Source organism: Cavia porcellus, unplaced genomic scaffold (genome assembly GCF_034190915.1).
Source record: "Cavia porcellus strain 051 isolate PalLab524CR breed Dunkin Hartley unplaced genomic scaffold, mCavPor4.1 scaffold_6, whole genome shotgun sequence".
NCBI lineage: Eukaryota > Metazoa > Chordata > Mammalia > Rodentia > Caviidae > Cavia > Cavia porcellus.
In genome coordinates, this window is record NW_026947489.1 from 57,682,757 (window position 1) to 57,702,320 (window position 19,564).

Below are 19,564 nucleotides of genomic sequence, written 5' to 3' on the forward strand. Positions count from 1 at the left end.
TGCTGAGTCACTGGCATTTGCATTTTTGGAACATGACTCTGTTTCTAATACAGCCTCCTAGGGCTTGCTCCCTGCTCTCTTTCAAACTTGGTCACAAAATTAACAAAAACAAAAAAACAAAGCCTGACTACTTCCTGTCCCTCCTGGCCTCCTCTTTCTCCTCCTCCTCATCCTTTTTTTTTTTTTTTTTTTTTTTTGGTCTTTTTGAAACAGAGTCTCACCATGCGGCTTAGGCTGGCCTTGAACTAACTCCATTTCCCAGACTGGCCTGGAACTTGCAGCAATCCTCCTGCCTCAGCTTTCTGAGTGCTGGGATCACAGGGGTGTGCCACCACGCCTGGCCTTCCTGGCCTTCTTGCTTCTCCTCAAACACAGCAAGCATAGTGCAGCCTACACCTGTCCTACTTCATTAGCCGAGGATGCCTTCCAAGGCCCCAGCAGTGGCCTGGGACTGCAGGAAGTGCTGAGCCCATCTGCACGGTGCTGTGTGCTTTCCCACACGCCCCACATGCTAAGAAATGGCACCAGGGTCATCCGCCCTGGGTTTTACACTGTGACACTAGTGGGCATCGCATGAGCCTTTGTGCCCTGGGCCATCATAAAGTAAAATAAGGGTCCCTTGAGCCCAAACACCAAACATAAACACTGGTCAGTCCACCTGGCTACTGACACTGCCCACAGTGTGGCGGGCTGTGTTTCTGGTCTGCAGGAAAAGAAGGCAAATGACAAAGAGTCTAACCTGGAGATAAAAAAGTGGAGGAAGATTTCTTGTTTGCAGCGAGTTAGGAGAGCACAGGAAGTGGGTGACTTCCAAGGTGAAGTCTCTCCAGACCAAAGCAGGAAGGGCATACTTGCATGCTCGCACAAGGAGACTTCTCACAGAGAGGATGGCGCAGGTGGTTGTCTGTGCCCTCCTTAGACAGTCCTCCTCTGTAATCTCGAGTTTTAAACTGTAGAGGGAAGGGATCAGTTTCCTGAGAGACAATCTTTCCAGGGCCTGGGCAGAAGGGGATTGTTTGAGACGACACTAAGGAGGGCACAGCCTAGAGCCCCGGAGTGCACGGCTCACCGTGGCCCCAGCTCCTGCGGGTGCTGCGGGTGGTGATGGGGTGCCTACAGAAGGGCTGGAAACACGGAGGAGGCTTGGCTTGGGGACTTCTCCCCTAAGTCACCTAGAAGAGGGGCTGGGCAACTTTGGCTGCTTGAAATCAGCTCCATGGAGTCTTCTCTGAACGACCTCATTTGACACAAACAACTCGAGTGGATGTTAGCAGTCAGTACTTCTTCCCCCAGCAACAGAAGCCCAATCCTTGCAGCTGAAGGTGCCTCTGTATTTGTGCGTGTGGTAGTGGGATTATACTGGGACCTTATGTGCAGTGGACAGGGGCACTACCACAGGGTTACCTGCCTAGATAATTTTATTTTTAATTTTTTGGTTTTTTGAGAAAGGGTCTCACTGGTCTTGAATGCAGCTCGGGCTAGCCTTGAACTCACATCAATCCTCTTACCTTGGTGGCCTCTCAAATGTTGGAATTATGGGCATGTACCACCCCACCCAGTTCATTTTACTTTGAGACAGTGTCTCACTATGTTGCCTAGGCTGGCTTCAAACTTGTGATCTTCCTGCATCGGCCTCTGGAGTAGCTGGAGTCACAGGCATGTGCCACCATGCTTGGCTAATGTCGCCTCCAGAGGCTGGACTCTGTGCATTGGGAAAGGAGAAGGAGCTTTCTAAAGCAAGATGATTGTAAGAGAATTTTACCAAATATTCTGTAGAGAAATTTACATCAAATGAGGGGGCTTAGGGAAAGGGATGACAGAAGAAAAGGTTGGGGGAATCCCTGAATTTTGAGGTCTTTCCAATCCGAACCCATTGAGTGTAATTTGACCCCACCATGATTCCCTCTGTTCACTGAAGGAGAATAGAGCCTCCTTAGAACTCGAGAGACTATAAAAGCAGTTGGACAGCCTATCAACACAAGCACAAAGTTAGGCATCCTGGCCATAGAAATTAAACGTTAAATTAACTAGGTCACTGAAGGTCAAGCTAAAATGATTTTTTCCCCAAATTTCTTGTTTCTCCCAAAGCAACTGAAGAGCCAAACACACAAGCAGCGCTCACCAAACATGCAGCACATGGAGCCTGGACCCCATCCCATCTCCCAGTACTGAAGTGAGTCTGTTCTTGCCTCCCCAGGCGAAGTCCTGGTGTTCCTGGACAGCCACTGTGAGGTCAACAGAGTCTGGCTGGAGCCCCTGCTGGCTGCCATCTCTAAGGACTCTAGAACTGTTGTGACCCCTGTCATCGACATCATTGACGGCATAAGCCTGCAGTACCTGCCCTCTCCACTTGTGAGGGGAGCCTTTGACTGGAAACTCCAGTTTAAGTGGGACAGCGTTTTCTCCTATGAGACTGACTCTGAAGGAAGTCCGACAAACCCAATCCGGTGAGCTTCGCATAGTGGCTTGAAAAAAGTACTAATTCTCAGGGATTATTCCTTCCATTTCTTGGGTTACTAAAAATAAATATATTTTATTTCATTCCACTCTGTTACCCAGGCTGGCTTCAGGATTGTGACCCTCTTGTCTCAGCCTCCAGAGTAGCTGGGATCAAAGGCATGCACTGCTATGTCTGGCTGTTATCTTTGGATGCTAGCTTGAATTTTAACATTAGAATTTGGTAGATGTTACATTTCTTCAATTGAAAACGTGCACTGCACCCTCGTTCAGAAAACTGGGATATGCCAGGCATGGTGGCACACTCCTGTAATCCTGGTATTTGGAAGGCTGAGGCAGAAGGGTTGCCATGAGTTTGAGGCCAACCTGGTCAACACAATGAGTTCAAGGTCTGGATCATATATTAAAAAACTCTGTCTAAAAATAAAAACAAACACCCCGAAAACAAGAATAGGAAGTAATACACTGATTTTTTTTTTTTTTTTTTTTTTTTTTTTGTACCGGGGATCGAACTCACGAGTGTCACTGATTTTTGACACTCATCTTTAGAATTTTGTTCTCAAGGGCAAATTGTGTCTTACCAACGAATCACACGCCCACGCTATGGCTGGCCTGGAGGAAGCAGGTATCTTTGCAAAATTCATATACGAAATCCTTATCCAAGGATTTCCATGTGGAATGTCTTGGGTTGGGATGAATGACTTTTCTCTATTGTTAGTCTTGGAAAGTGAGAGAACAGTGCAACTTGCTTTTAATTCTCTGTTTATTGTTCCAAGTTTGAAGACAGCGATTTTGAGCTGCAGCTCCACCCCCTTATTCAAGGAAGAAATTACATTAAATGGGGAAAAAAATGATACAGCACTTTCTGCAGGAGCCTGAGAAAGATCAGACAGGCCGTAGTTGAGCGCGGCCGCACGGGGGCGCTCCGAGGCCATCGGGCTCCGGCGGGGTCCTCTGCGGAGCGGCCCTCTACCCCACCCCGCGCCAGCCCCTCACTAGCCGAAACCTCCACAAGACGCCCTTCTCCGTCCCTTGCAGCTTCTCACTGCTGTACACCGTCTCCTCGCTGTCGCCGATGTGGCTCGGGCGTCCACGCCCACCCCGGGCTCCGAGCTGCCCTCTCGCTGGCCTTGCAGTGAGCACGCACTGATTCCCACGCGACCCCTCCGCTACCCCGCAAGCTTTCCTTTTCAGGGTAGTCTTGGGTCTCGGCTCCTGGGTGCTGTGGGAACACCATTCCTAACCACCCCCGCCTTGCCTCAGCCTGAACACCAATAGTGAGTCTTTGTCCACTTAGTCTATGTGAATGTCATTTGCCACGTATTTCCACAGATGGGGATGATCTATGAGCTTTGATTCTCTGAGACCTGCAATGCTTTGCAGATGTCAGTATTTTGGGGAACAGCATTTCATTTCGGTGAAAGACCATCACTTTGAGCTGTTTAGGTTGCCATATACAATTGCACCAAAAGGAGGCGCTGTTTACACACACGGCAAAGTGCATAGCAGCTCTAGAACCGCATATTAAGATTTGGGTCAGGAGAGGGGGTGACGCACTCCTGTAATCCCACCACTCAGGAGGCTGAGGCGGGAGGGTCGTTGCAAGTGAGACCCTATCTCAAAAAGACCAAAAAAAGGGGTTGGGGATTTAGCTCAGCGGCATAAGCACCTGCCTTGTAAGCAGGCAGTCTTGAGTTCGATCCCTGCTACCGATTTAAAAAAATTGGGGTCAGTTGCCTCTCTCAGATTCAGTAGTCCTCAGCTGGAAAATGGCAATAGTAATAATAGTTCGATCCACCTCTCAGAACTGCCTGGGGGATTAAATGAACCAATACTTTTATATAGTTGTGGTTTTTAATGTATCATTTTCATATACCTAGATGTATTTTTAAGATATTGTATTGATATGCCTGTTTTCTAATTTTTACCTATAAATTTCATGTATAGTCAAACAATGTCTAAGAAAACTCATGATTACTGTCTCTGTGGCATCAGTTTATGACATTTCGTGTCCCCATACCAGGTCGCCTGCCATGGCTGGAGGAATTTTTGCCATGCATAGGCCCTTTTTTTATGAACTTGGAGAGTACGACAAGGACATGGATCTTTGGGGAGGAGAAAATCTGGAACTTTCACTAAGGGTAATTCAGATTGTGTTGTTTTAAGTAGTTGCCTTTATAGCCAGCGGTGGCACATGCTTGTAATTCTAGTCCTTGGGAGGCTGCAGCAGGAGAATCCCCTCAAGGCCAAGACCAGCCTAAACTACATAGCAAGAGCCAATATAAAATAAAATTAGAAAAATAATGAGAGTTATGTTCTAAGTGCAAAAGGATGCACAAATAACTGAATCCAGGCAGGACTAGCATTTCTGGAGTCACTCGCACCAGGCAAGAGTTAGTGTGAGAGTGGGCACTGGCACTCAAGGTGCCGCCCCTCAGAAGAGACTTTCTTAATTTGAACCCTGTCCTCTGCCACTTGCCAGGTCTGTCTGGGCAAGCTTCTCAGCTCTTCGCGTTGGCTTCCTCATCCGCCCCGTGGCTGCTGTGAGGATTAAGTGAAAGAAGTTTAATACACGTCTGCAAACACATCCCCGTGGGCCTGTGACCAGCAGAGACACTCTCACCCGTGCTGCTTTTCTCTTGTCTAGATTTGGATGTGTGGAGGCCAACTCCTGATAATCCCCTGCTCCCGAGTGGGACACATCACAAAGTTATATTCGAAACCTGACAGCGCTCTCAGCAAAGCTGTGGCCCGGAACCACCTGAGATTGGTGCACGTTTGGCTGGATGAATACAAGGTGGGGGATGGGTGCCCCGTGGGTGGGGAGCGAGGGGAGCACACAGCTGAGGGGCTTGCTGGGGAGATAGACGCCTCCTGCTGCCCCCAGAGGCGCTAACACAAAGCACCCCTCAACTTCTCACCTGTGTTCTCAGTTACAAGCTGGTCTATTTGTACTTTACTTACCGAACTTTAATTTTTAGGGAAATCCAGGTTTCTCAGAAAAAAACGAACCAACGTGATAAATAGACCCCCCCCCAAATCTATTTTCTTCCCAAAGAATTGGCCCCTAATTTCCCAAGTAAATAGCCGCTTCCTGCCCCATCCCAATATGGAAATCACATTTTTATTTTATTTTTTTCAGGTCTGGAATTGAGGCCAGGACCTTCACACAAAACTACATTCCCGCTGTTTTTTTATTTTTTATTTTGAGACAGAGTCTCGCTAAATTGTCTAGATGGGGCTTGAGCTTTCCATCCTCCTGCCTCTGCCTCCCAGAGTGCAGGGATTGCAGACATGAGCTTCCATGCCTGACTAAATCTTTAAATTTGCTTCTAATGAGTTTGGGCACTGGACACAGAGACAAGAGTGTAAACAGCATTGTGTGTGTTCCCCAAAGCTGAGTGTGACCCAGAGCTTCATCTAGAATAGAATGGGTCCGGGTGGCATATTTAACCACTGTAATCTACACTGCCATGAAACTCACCAGTTATAGATAAGTGTACAACAGCAGCAAGGGTGAATCTTTCTTTAAATTGGTATTTATTTGCAATACATAATAGCCATTTTGGGGAATATTATCATTTAGATCCACTTGCCCTCTCATTCCTTCTCCCTGCTTCCTCGGATTCCCTTTCTTAGCTCCAAAAAGTCTGCCTCCATGTTTTCTACCTTCTCTTCTTTTTTTTTTTTTTTTTTTTTTGTCTTTTTCCTTTTTTATCGGTACCGGGGATTGAACTCACGACTGTCTGCTTACAAGGCAGGCGCTTATGCCGCTGAGCTAAATCCCCAGCCCCTCTACCTTCTCTTCTAGCATAGGTGACTCTTAAAGATGTAAGAGTAAATAGGATATTGTTCCCTTTTTATAAAGTTAAAATGAGTAAAGTTAAACTATAAAAAATGAAGAAGAAGGCAAAAACATAATCACAATAGCATTCAAACCAGGTGTAGTGGCACACGCCTGTAATCCCAGTACTCGGGAGGCTGAGGCAGGAGGATCACCGTGAGTTCAAGGCCAGCCTAAACTACATAGTGAGATCCTGTCTCAAAAGATAAAATAACAAGAAGAGATGGCATGTAAAACGAGACAGATTTACAATAAGGAAAGTTCTGGGACCTTGGTCATGTTCATTTCTTGAGCTAGAGTTACTGTGTTTGATTTCTCAACTATTCATTAAGCTGCACATTTATATTTTATGTACTTTTTGTACATTTATTAAATTTATTGATTAAAAATACTTTTAGAAAATGTTGAACTATCCTCATTTTGAAGTTTTAACAGTCCTGAAGTAATGTGCATAAAAGCAAAAGTAAGTTTTCTAAACCCTGGGCTCCAGTCCTCAGACGTAATTACTAAATTAGTTTTTATGGTTGCTGATTAACACACAGGAACACTGGAAAATATTCTGCTTTTCCATGACTAGATTCACTTAATAGTCTGTTTTGAAGTGTTCTTCAATTGTTTTTATTTTTGAAAACATACTTCTGGATTATCTTTCAAAACCAGAATATATTTTTAAAATCCTCTTTTCTATATTTCCTTGAAACAGAGGCACCAAAGTTGATTCTGCTGATAAACAGGACCCACTGGTAAACATGCTAACCATTCCAACTGCTGTTCTTGGCAGCACTGAAATGAACATCTTTTACACATGTATTTTGGGACATTTATAGAAATATATCTTTGGAACAAATCTCAAGATATGGAATGTCTAGGGCATGAGTTAATGCATTTAAAATCCTGATGAGACCTGGGCATGGTGGCACACTGTAATCCCAGCACTTGTGAGGCTGAGACAGGAGGATCACCTCGAGTTCAAGGCCAACCTGGGATGCATAGCTAGACCTTGTCTCAAAAAAAAAAAAAAAATCCTGATAACATTAAAACTGTCCCTTTGCTGTTTACATTGAAATCAAATGTATATGACCATGCTGATCTCCCCACATTGGTTATAATTAATTGGTATGTTTCTTCTAAAATGATAGGCTAAAATGATATCCCACTGTTTCAAGTTACCATTTCATTTTGTTATGAGAGATCTCAATCTCATTTTTACATTTCTTGACCCCCCCCCCCCACTTTGGGTCCTCATCATAGATCTGAGCAGCTGAACCAATCAATATTCCTGAGTGGCCTGGCCAATTTAGCAAAGGATAAGATGCCAAAAAGTTAATTTAAAAGCACATAGCATTAGGCAGAAAATCAACAAGTTGGGGCTGGAGATTTAGCTCAGTGGCACAAGTGCCTGCCCGGCTAGCACAAGGTCATGAGTTCAATCCCCAGTACCAGGAAAAATAGAAAAGAAAATCAATAGGTTGTATGGCACAGCACATTGTAAAATGTAGTGTGAGAGAGGGCTTTGAATGCAAATATGTTGTCCACAGGTCCCCCACACCTCCCTTTGCCAAAATGGTGATACCTCCCCATACCTTTGGCCCATGTCCTACACCAGTCCACCCTGGGAACCAGGTGGCCCACGACTTTGATAAGCTGGTTCCCTCTCTTTCAGTAGTGTTACAATATTAAGTGGCAGGCATTGAGAACGCACAGATGAAAATTGGGCAATCGGTCCTTGACTGTGAAAATAGGATAAAGAGGCCACTTTGCTTGATTTCTTTGGCTCCTGAGAAGCAAGACCCACTTCCCCTGGACTCCCTTTATCACCTGCCCTGTGCCCTGGCGTGACAGTGACCAGGTATTGATTGCTGAGTTGGTTTGAGGTCCCATTGGTGTCGCTGGTCTTGTTCCCTACACAAAAGGAAGGGACTCCTCAGTCGGATGATGACAATATATGCTGCTATGTCTGACATCATGATTTGATTACTAAAGATCTGTTTGGCTTAATGAAACGACTCTTTATTTTCATCTAGGAGCAGTTTTTTCTTCGAAACCCTGATTTGAAGTCTATGACATACGGAAACATTAGTGAACGTGTTCAGTTAAGGAAACAGTTGGGCTGCAGGTCCTTCCAGTGGTATTTGGATACCATCTTCCCAGAACTGGAGGCATCTATGTACAGCTGATGAAAGGATAACAAACCATTTTCATGAATAGCTGAGAAATCCCCTAGTCCTTCAAGACGGTGCCACCAGAGGACAAGTTTGCAACACTGTGGAATTATGTGAAAAGCAGTAACAAATACAGCCAGAATGGCCTACCTTGGGCGCACTGGTTTTCTTCCTTCAATGACAGGTCCTAATCTTCTGGTGCTTATTGCTGCTGAGTTCCTGGGATGGCAGGATCCTGAGTGTTACAAACATAAGCTGTCTCACAGTTGAGACTCAAGTGTATAATCAATCCAGGGAAAGTGTGCTGTGTGCAATTATTTGCCAAACTCATTGGTCCTGGTAGCTTCACAAGAGGGACCTGTTCCGCTCTGGAGCTTTGGCCAACCTGACTTCCACTCCAAGCAGCCCCGCTGATGTGCTCACAGTGGGCCATCTTGGCACATTCTGACCTTGGCTGAGTCAGACCAAACTAATTTCCTGCTGCCAGCATAGAAGCTGGAGCCACAGCTGGCCTGATTGGGTTCCCAAATCTCCGATGTACCATCCACTTGATGTATGTCTCGGTTGCGTCCTGTAAGTTGCTCCTTCATCTGTCCTGTCTGTCTGAGCCCTCCCTCTGATTTTGCTTTTTTCATGTCTGAGCCCTCCTGTGTCTGGCTGGTGTCCATCCAGATGGCTAACGTGGTGCTTTGGAGTTCACCCTGGTGAGTGTGGTTAGGCAGGTGAAAGAAAATAAAAGAAGAACCTATTGAAAAGAGCAGTGAAAGAAATGGGGAATAGTGGCCCGGGGTTTAGCCCAGCGGTGTGAGTGCCTGCTTGGCAAAGGTGAAGTCATGAGTTCAATCCCATACCGAAAAGGAAAAAGAAAAAGAAATGGGGGAGACTTCTGACAGGATCTCCAAGCATGGTCCTTTGATAAATGAGTGCCCACAACAGACAGTCTGTCTTGTCTATTACACCCATTCAGTCAACAATGGGCTGGGAAGGCAGCAGGGGCCAGGCGCCAGAATGCTCACCCTTGCTGAATTTATGTTTTGGAGATCATACATACATGTAAATGAAAATAACTAGTTTATAATCTCTTTCTACCGGTCTATTTAGCAACATGCTATACAAAAAACTATTAGTAGATAAACATGAAAAAAACTGGGGCCAATAAGTGACAAATGTGCAGGGTCATTTGAGCTTTTAATGGCTTGATGTGGCTGCTCCAAAGAAACACCATGGTATGGCTGGGGATTTAGCTCAGCAGCATAAAGGCCTGCCTGGCAAGCGCAAGGTCCTGAGTTTGATCCCCATACCAAGAAAAGAAAAAGAAATGTCACAATATTATGTCTTAGTTTTTTTGTTTGAGTACATTTTTCCAGTACTTCCTGTTTATACTCCTTGTGTGGACTTGGTATATATAGAGAACACATTCTGAGGGATTGTTTGGTGGCTCCCTGCGGGAGCACAGCTCCTCCTATTCCTTGAGGGCGGGAAGGGCCTCTTTCTGTGGGGTGGTCGCTTTGGGAGGGATGCACAGGGACTGGTAAAGAAGGAAGAGGCCATCCGCCTAGTCGGCCCAATCGGTCACATCAACCTGGCGATCAAGGTGGTGACAGATGTCTTCCTCACATCTAAATTTATTTTGGGGCAGGGGTGTTTTGAGACTGCCTCACTGTGTAGTTCAGGCTGGTCCTGAATTCACGATGATCCTCCTGCTTTAGCCTCCTGAATGCTGGGTTTACAGGCAGGCACCAGTGGTCCCAGCAATTCCTTTCCTCATCTGCTTCCCTCCCTGCCACCCCCTCCATCTCTTGGCCCCCTTTATCTTTAAGAAAAATCTACCTCCCTACTTCCTGTTATCTTTTATTTTCCTCTTTATTTTACTTTGGGTTCCTCCTATAAGAGAAGCCATTTGATATCTAAGCTGTGTGTGTGATTTCTTTCATCTAACATTATGGTCTCAAGGTGCATCTTTTTCTACAAATGATTCAGGTGTATCTATCTTTATGGTAGAGTAGTAGAGTGTGTACATGCTCTGTCCATCTGTTGATGGACATATAGGACACTTCCAAGATAGCTATTAGGAATCATGCCACTGTACACATGCGTACTGTACAAGTTTACATTCCTACCAACAGTATAGAAGGGTCATTTTTATCTCCACAGTCTGGCCAACATCCATTATAATTTGATTTCCTGATGTTGGCTATTCTTTCTGGAGTGAGATGGTATCTCAGTGTTGTTTTAATTTGCATTTTTCCAATGCCAGTAATGTCGAGCAATTTTTCAGTTTATTGGCCGTTTGTACCTCTTCTGTGAAGTACCTATTCATTTCTTTTGCCAGTTTTTTCACTGGGTCTTTTACTTGGGGATGTCTAATTCTTCTGAGTTGTTATACATTCTACACACTAGTCCTTCACCTGAGGAACAGCTGGAAATTTTTTCCCATTTTGTAGATTGTCTCTAAACTCCGTGGTTTGTTTCTTTTTCTGTGCAGAAACTTTAAATTTGATATGACCCCATGTTTTGAGTCTCAGTACTATTTTCTATGCAACTGGAGTTCTTTTCAGAAAGTTGCTTTTTTGTCTTCCAGCAGGTTGTTTCTGTTTTAACAATTAGTTCTTTGATCAATTTTAAATTTACCTTAGTACACAGTAAAGGACCTGGGCCTAGATTCAAATCTTCTGCATGTGGGTGGTCAGTTATGCTCTTTCCTCCAGTAAAGATTGTGTTTGGAGTTGTTTCTGCATCCTCTGTTCTGTTCCATTGATCTGTATGCGTGGTTTTCTACAAGTGCCATAATGTTTTTACATTGTAGCTTTGTATTATACCTTCAAGTCTGAGCTTGCAATGCCTCCCACTTTACTCTTGTTACGAAGGATGGCTTTTGCTATTATGGGTTTCTCCTGGTTCGGTAGGAATTTGAGGATTGTTTTTTCCATTTCTATGAAGCATGACATTGGTACTTTGATTGGGATTGTGTTAAATCTGTAGATCAATTTTGGAAGTGTGGCTATCTTGACTATTGAGACTATATATCCAGGAACAGGGATATATAGATTTTCCCATTTTTTGAAGTTGTTTTATTTACTTTTCCAGAGGACTGTAGTTTTCACTGTAGAAATGTCTTTCCTTCATTAGTTAGAATAATTCCTAAGTTGTCAATTTTTTCTTTGTACTAGGATGAGTGCTTTTTTCCCCTGTAATTTCTTTCTTAATGGATTCATTATTAGTGTACATGAATGCTATTGATTTTTGTGTGTTGATTCTATGTCTTGCTACATTGTGGAATTTGGTTACTAATTCTAACAATCTTTTGGTGGGTTTCTTTTTCTTCTGTGTAGAGGATCTTATTATCTGCAACTAACGATAAATTGATTTTGTCCTTTCCTATACATATCCCTTTTCTTTCTTTTTCCTGCCCAATTGTTCTGGCTAATGTTTTGAACAGGAGTGGTGATGGTGGTATCCTTATAGAAGAGAGGCTTTCAGTTTTTCCTTATTTAATATGATGTTGGCCATAGTGACTTGCCATAAGTGGCTTTTATCAGATTGAGATAAGGTGGAGATTTTTGGGGGGGTTTTTTGTTTTTGTTTTTGGTTTTTGGAGACAGGGTTTCACTATGCAGTTCAGGCTGGCCTTGAACTCACAGCACCCATATTCATTTTGTATCTATCTTCTCTTTTTCAGATGGATCTTTGTCTGGTTTTAGAATTAGGGTAATAGTAGCTTCCAGGAATGACTATAGGGAATACTCCTACCCTTTCAATTTCATGAAAGACCTTAGGGAGTATTTTTTTTTTTTTTAAGAATTTAGCAGAATCCATCTGGACCTGGACTTTTCTTAGTTAGTAGGTTTTTTACTTCTTTAATTTCATTGGCTACTGCTGAGAACCAGCTTGATGTGGTACAGCACACAATAATAAATATTAATAATTGGCCCAAAAATAAATAGAGAGTCTGTTCTATTCCTACCTGTCTTGTGGTGAGACCCCCAGCTGGCTTGAGGACCGATTAGTCTTTAAGCCCATGGCTACAGCTGAGGCCAGCAAGCAGTCAGTGAAGTCCTGGCGCCTCAAAGCAAGATAACGGCAGCTGAGGACCTGACTCCTGCCAATTCCTTCTAGCTCAGTAGTGGCAGTTAGCAGACAGTCAGGTTACTAATTAATCCTGATCTATTCCTGCGTGCTTTTCCAAAAGTGCATTGCTCCTCGATCTCTGAACCTTGACTGTGTCAGTGGTTCACCCTACAGCATCCTGCAGCCCACCAGGACACCCCCAATCAAGCCGAAGACCACTCGTGTGGCCTGGCTTGTCACTGTGCTTGACCATTCTGGTGTGCCTTGTAACCAAAATGTTTTGCCTCTGTTTTATTCTATCATTAGACCTCTGAGCAGGCGATTGGTAGTACTGGGCCAGAGCCCCAATACCTAGTATTGGATTATTCAGAGTTTTAAACTCTTGTTGGTTCAGTATTTTTTTATTGTATGTTTTTGTTTTTTGAGGGCTTCACTACATCGTTCAGACTAGTCTTCCTTCAGACTGAACTCACTATGTAGCCCAGGCTGGCCTCCAATTCTCAGCAATTCTCCTGCCTCAGCCTCCTGAGTGCTGGATTACAAGCATGCAACACCACACTCTGCCTTGGTCCAGTTTTGGCAATTCATTCATCTAGGAATCTATCCATTTTTTTTGGTGTGTGAATTCTACAACTTATTGATGAACAGCTTTGTGAAGTAGTTGTTAATTGATTTGGGCAGTGTAAAATATTTCACTGTAAATTCTTGTACTTCCTGGCATATATTTACATATTTGAATAAACTTTTTACATCACTCTTAAATGTATCTAGTAGACTTCAGCCTAGTTTCCTCACCACCACCATAGATAGTTTTTTAAGCAACTATCTGGCTTCGTGGAGCCCAAATTATAAACCGATGTTTTATGTGAACTGCCACCATTGCAGGAGATTTGGTGATCCTTTGCAAGAGAAACCCACACTTAAAATAGATGCTAAATCCATCTAAGGCTAACTGTGCTCCACAGGGCAGGGCGGGATCATAGGTGATAGAACTGTGGGGGGGGGGTGGATCGCGGCGGCTAAAAAGATAAAAAGTATGAAATATAAATGACTTTTATTTTGGGAATGCGGGGAGAGACACCCCCCCCCGACCCCCTGGGGCGTGGCATCTCCACCCTGGGGCCGGCGATCCCTGCGATCTCTCCGTGGAACATGTGAGGAACATAAGTAGCTTCGGCTTGGGGTGGAACCTAATGGGGGCATTAGAGATGCACAGGTAGCCCATTGGTCTTAGTGTGGCGCAAGAGGTAGATTCCTAAGGGTGGGGGAGATAGGAGCTCTTTGGCTTTATCAGCTGCAGTGTCTGGCCTGGCCCCAAACCCTTTCATATCCCGTCTTATGATTATTATGAAAAGGGGTGAAGATTTCTCTCTTTAACTAATTCCTGCTGGCTGAGGGCGCTGTACTAGGGTCTAGGGGAGTCGAAAGGATGATGGTTGACCAGGTAGAAGCTAGTGCCAGGTGTTTTAGCCAGGACAACTTCACTGGTGAATGCACGTATGTTAGACTGGAAAAACAAAGAGACAAGATGTTATGAGGAGACATGGCACTGTCATATTTAAGGATCCAGGTGAGGTAAAAGGAAAGGTGCCTTTGATTTAGACATGTCATTCTATCAGGACCATGTTGAGATAGAAACAATAGGAATTCCACCTGGCACCTGTTTGACTGTGGGCAAGGGCCGCACAAAGACCCAATGGCTGTGTGTCATGAGCTGATGACACAGCCAACACCTGGGAAAACGAGTCCTCAGCCCTAAGAGGCGTCCTGGATGACACAGCGGCACAACAGACATGGGACAGCGCTGGCAAGTACTTGGCAGAGCTCCTAATCCAGAAGCCCAGCAAGATCACGTGGTTTGCGCCGTTCTGCTCAAGGGTCAGTGCTCAAAAGGTCAGGTGCTGTTTTTTCTTTCCTCGAATTTCTGACAATGCATTTCCTAAAAAAAAAAAAAAAAAAAAAAAAAAAAAAAGCAATGTTAGAAATTCCTGACTAGGTGGCACTCATCTGCAACGCGAAGGTCGAACCCTATCCGTTTTGTGGGGCGTCGCCAAAGGGTGAAGTTTCACACAGCTGCTTTCTTTACACTGTAGCCTAAATTTTTCTCACCAAAGGCGAAGGTGAACATCTTTCAAGTGGGTGTAAAGCGCTCCTTTGTATCAGGAGACAAAAATCCCAAAGTCAGCGCCCGCCCGACCAGCATCAGGTCCGCGCGCAGGATGGTGACGTCAGCGCAGCGGGCGATGACGTCAGCACAAGGGGGCGGATCTCCCGTGACGTGGCGCCCAAGGTGGCGCGGCCCTTCAGCAAAGGAGCGGCTAGGGGACTGGGCGAGGCCCGGGGTCGCCTCACCGCCCCGTGCCCGCACCACTTTCTGCTGCCGGGTTACTCCGCTACACTAACCCTGGCCTCTCCGCCTGCGGCGGCTCGTGCCGCCCGGCCCAGGGCTGTGGCGAGAGGGGAGATGCTACAGCCCAAGGCCCGGAAGACCGCGTTCCTGGGCTGCGGGCATCGCGGTGAGTAGCGGGCTGTCGGCGGCGCTCGACCCCGCGCGGCGTCCGTCGGCGGATGAGGTGGCGGGCAGCGAGTCGGCTCCTGGTCCGGACTCGCGTCCTCCTCCACTGCCGCGTTTCCTGGCCGGAAAAATGAGGTCGCGAGCGGTGTTCTTCAGTCCTGAAGAAAACAAATTGTGCTCGGAAATAAGTGTGGGGCATTCCTGGCATGCACAGAACTGAAGCGAGCTCAGGCTGTGCTCTGGTTTCTCCGAGGAAGGAGAAAAAGTCTGTTTCTCGTGGTTGCTTTGCGCCGGGGATTTCACCCGGATCCCCGCGTGACGCCTGGTTGATAGGCGTTTAAATTTCCCCTTTTTTGGGCGATCTCCTCTTTGAAGAAATTGGCCATTTATTCTGCAGTTTTCCACTTGAATGTGTACAATTTGGGTAAATATAAAAAAGCAAGGCGCCGGCCTCCAGGGCTGTCAGATTTCAGCCTGGGGGGGATGGATATTCACGTGCCGCCGCGGACCAGCGCCTTCACTTTCCTCACCAAAGACAGCTCGGCCTGGCCCTCGGTTTCACTTGGCGAGATGAGATCAGCAGTGTGTCCTGGTTTTTCAAATATGTAGTGGTGTCACCCTGAAAATGCTTCGCACCACTGCTTTGCCCCCACCAACATATTCTGGTGTTTTGGCCTCTGCCACATCACAGGTTTGGGACGGACTCTTCAGTTTTTTTTTTTTTTTTTTTTTAAACTCGTTTCTTGATTTTTGATTCGGCAATACTGCATTTTGACAGTCTGCCTTAAAGAAGAATAGGAACTAGTAATACTGTGTGCATCCGTTGAGCATTTCAAGGGGAAGGTCACGAAAAAGTGGCAGTTTCTCCACTGTTGCTTGCACTTCATTTCCCTCAAAAAGTTTTACTTTGCTCTTTTTTTGTTATGGTAAAATGTGTGTACTACAAAGTTTACAGCCGGAGATGTAGCTCAGTGGCACAAGTGCTGCCTGGCAAGCAGGAGGTTGGGACCTAAGTGCCATTCCTGGTACAAAGAAATTCTCAAAGTTTATAATTTAAATCAAAGTATAGAACTTAGTGGCATTAAGTACATCACAGTATTGTGTACCATAACTACCACTGATTTCTAAAACTCATCATTCCAAACAAAGTCAGGAGCCATTAAACCGTGACTCCCCCACCTCCCTCTAGCCCCTTTCTGTCTATTCCAGATCCCTTATATATTTAGAATCATGCAGTACTTGTCCTTTTTTGTCTGCCTTACTCCCCATATTTTTGAGGTTCATCCATGCTGTAGCATGAATCATACTTAATTCCTTTTCACAGCTGAATAATATTCCATTGCATGTGACTGATTTACTTTTTTATGGACATCCATGCTGTAGCATGAATCATACTTAATTCCTTTTCACAGCTGAATAATATTCCATTGCATGTGACTGATTTACTTTTTTATGGACACGGGGTTGTTTCCACCTTTAAGCTCTTGAGAGTATGTTCTTATGACCATTGTTTACATGTAGCTGTTTATAGTCTTTGTTTCCATTCTTGGAGTGTGTATCCAGAATTAGAATTTTTGGATTGTATGGTAATTCTGTGTTTCACTTTTTTTTTTTTCTTTTTTTTTGAGGTAGGGACTCACTTTTAGTATAGGCTGGCCTCAAATTTATGGTCCTCCTCCTGCCTCAGCTTCTCAAGTGCTGAGATTTCAGGTGTGTGCCAGCACACCCAGTTCGGTGTTTCACTTTTTCAGTAAGGGACAAACTCTTCATACTTTAGAAACTTCCTTCTTAGATACCTTTATGCAATAATAATTGTTAAATTGAATATCTCCACCTCCGTGTTTATCTGTTTGGTCTTAAATATTCGCGATGCTTCACTATGCCTCTCCTGCTCCTTCCTTCTGATTTGCTCTCTTTATTACTTAAACGCTCCTCCGCTCTTATTTTTGAGTAATTTAAAGTACAGTTTGATGTTTGTTTTAAACTTCTCTCCCAGGCCTAGATTTGAATGTGATGTTTCTGGGCATCTGCAGTATTCCCTTGAATGTAAAGTGTCCAAAACAAAGTCCATTTTCTGTTCGTCCTTTGAATCTGTTTTCCCATGTTCCTTGTCACTGTGAATGACAGCTGGGTGCTTTTATTGTCCCTTTCTCCCCACAGGGTCCTAGATCTTGTTAAGCTGCCAAGCACAGACACTTGTGCCTCTGATCTCCCTGCCACTCGCTCTCATAGCCTGAAATCAAGCCATGGTAGTCTCTCACTGGGCTTCTAACTGAACTTCTTGATTCTAAAAACTTCCCCTCGGTGCCCCCCATTTTCCACTCTGCTGCTGGGGTTTTCTCAGATTGATTTGTTTACAGATGCTAGCCAGCTGCCCTCGGCATGCAGGATGAGTCTGTTCTCAGCAGTGAGTCCCAGGCTGTCTTCTGTTCTGCCATCCGTCCTCATCTGTATTTATCAATACAAACAGCCACTCCACTTGCTTGTTGTGTTTGGGAAATTAGGTACATGCTGAAGTTTCTGCTTGAACTATTTAAGTATTTGGTTATTGAGGTCTTAATCCTTATCTAATTCAAGTTAGAAAACAGTATCTTTTACTTGCATGTTTTTAATAATTATTGAGACTGAAGACTTTCATATCTATTTCTGCATCTTGTGATTAGTCTTTTCTATGTATTTGATCCATCAGTATAATACTTATTTATAATACATGCTATATTTGCTGTAAATATTCTTAGTCATCACTCTTTGACTTAGAGACATTTGTCATTGATTTTAAAATTCATTCCTATGTTTTCTGTAGTTTTCAGTATCCTTTAGGGAGTAGAAGAGTTGATGAAAAAGAGATGGGGACTTCATTACAAATAGTATTTTAAAAGTGGAAGCATGTATGATCCTTATGACCTATTAATCAGTTAGCTTAGACATTTTCAGGATGTTTCTGCTTTATCTTAGTGAAAACTCGAGCCTCTTCAAGATGTTACAGTAGCGTGTGTGTTGGGGTTCTCCAAGAAAACAGCTAATGGGATGTACACATATGTGTGCATCTACAGAGGATGGTTTAAGGAGAGGAACTAACCATTTGTAAGCCCAGCAAACTGAAACCTGTAGGGCAGCCTAGAGATAGGTTGCTGTTGCCTGTGTGAGCCCAAAGGCCGCGTGGACAGGTCCTTTTTATGTAGTGCAGCTGTCCTCTTCCTAGAGAACTGTTTCAGGGCTGGGGATTTAGCTTAGCAGCATAAAGCGCCTGCTTGCAAGTCATGAGTTCGATCCCTGGTACCAATAAAAAGGAAAAAGACAAAAAAAAAAAACCAAACAAACAAAAAAAACCTCCTTTCGCACTTAGGTTTAGGAGTTCTGCCTGTGAGTTTTTGGGGAGCTAATTCAGTCCATAACAGATGCATAACAGTCAGTCTTGGTTTTTTTTTTTTTTCCTTTCTTTCATTTTTTTTTTTCTTTTTGCAACACAGGGTCTCACTGTGTATTTTTTTTATAGACTTTTTTTTTATTTAGACAAAAAAAGCAAAACAGAAAAAATAGTAGAAATAATACAAAATTTCAAAAAAACAGTAAAATATCACTAGTTGATAAATTACATATAGTTGTTCAAATTACAAAATCAAATCATAAAAAGTATTCAAAACAGAACTTTTTGCGTTTCCGTATTACTTTTCTCATCACTTCTTTAACGAGATATCATGGAGAGGTAAGTATTTTTATTTTGTTAGTTTTATTGATTTCTTGCTTACAAAGAAATGTTTGTTACACAAATGTCACTGAATACAGGAAAGCTTAAATAATTGTTTTTTTAGGGGCTGGGGATTTAGCTCAGCGGCATAAGCGCCTGCCTTGCAAGCAGGCAGTCGTGAGTTCGATTCCTGGTACCGATAAAAACGAAAACCACAAAAAAAAAAAAAAAAAAGAATTGTTTTTTTTTTTTAATCTCATAAAAGAATATTATTTAGAGATACTATCATAAACTCCATTCAAAATGTTTCTTTGTGTAGGTACATTTTGTTTTAATGAGATCATGCTATAAATGTAGTTTTGCATCTAGTAATATGCTGTAGATATTTTCTGTACCAAAGATTCAACATCCCTTTTTAATGGTAGCTGTTGAACATATCATATGGACATATCATAATTAACTTAAGCCATCTCAGTGATAGGTAGGTAGACTTTTTCCAATTTTTCTACTTTAAGCAGTACTCAATGAATATTTCTTTTTTAATTTTTTTTTTTTATTTTGAAAGTAGTAAAATACGACAGAACAAGACAGAATAAAGCCAACTGAGACCATGTAGTGAAATTGGTACAGAACTTCACGGCAGGTCACCGGGATAACAGTAATAGGTATCACAGTATATTTTGTTATTTTTACAATAGTTGTTCTTTCAATCATGTATATCAAAATAAAATGAAATACAGAACATTATAGAACTTATCAAAACAGAATATTGAATAGAGCAAGTACCATTAATCAGAATAAAGCAAAACGTGATAGTACCAGGTTCGAAA

General features: G+C 43.6%; 2 protein-coding genes across 5 annotated transcripts in view; both read left to right on the plus strand.

The window, feature by feature from the left end:
- Positions 1-9,398, plus strand: part of Galntl5 (polypeptide N-acetylgalactosaminyltransferase like 5) — a 28,553-nt gene extending 19,155 nt beyond the window's left edge. For all 4 annotated transcript variants that reach the window (XM_063250776.1, XM_063250777.1, XM_063250778.1 and 1 more), the window contains 4 exons: positions 2,198-2,447; positions 4,481-4,598; positions 5,105-5,254; positions 8,326-9,398. In XM_063250776.1, the coding sequence (XP_063106846.1) occupies positions 2,198-2,447; positions 4,481-4,598; positions 5,105-5,254; positions 8,326-8,478 (671 nt within the window). In that variant the 3' untranslated portion in view covers positions 8,479-9,398. The remainder of the gene's footprint in view (positions 1-2,197; positions 2,448-4,480; positions 4,599-5,104; positions 5,255-8,325) is intronic.
- Positions 9,399-14,861: 5,463 nt separating this feature from the next.
- The window catches only part of Galnt11 (polypeptide N-acetylgalactosaminyltransferase 11), a 51,766-nt gene continuing 47,063 nt past the window's right edge, over positions 14,862-19,564 (plus strand). Inside the window, exon 1 of the mRNA XM_003469773.5 lies at positions 14,862-15,047. The gene's annotated coding sequence lies outside the window, so the exon portion shown is untranslated. The remainder of the gene's footprint in view (positions 15,048-19,564) is intronic.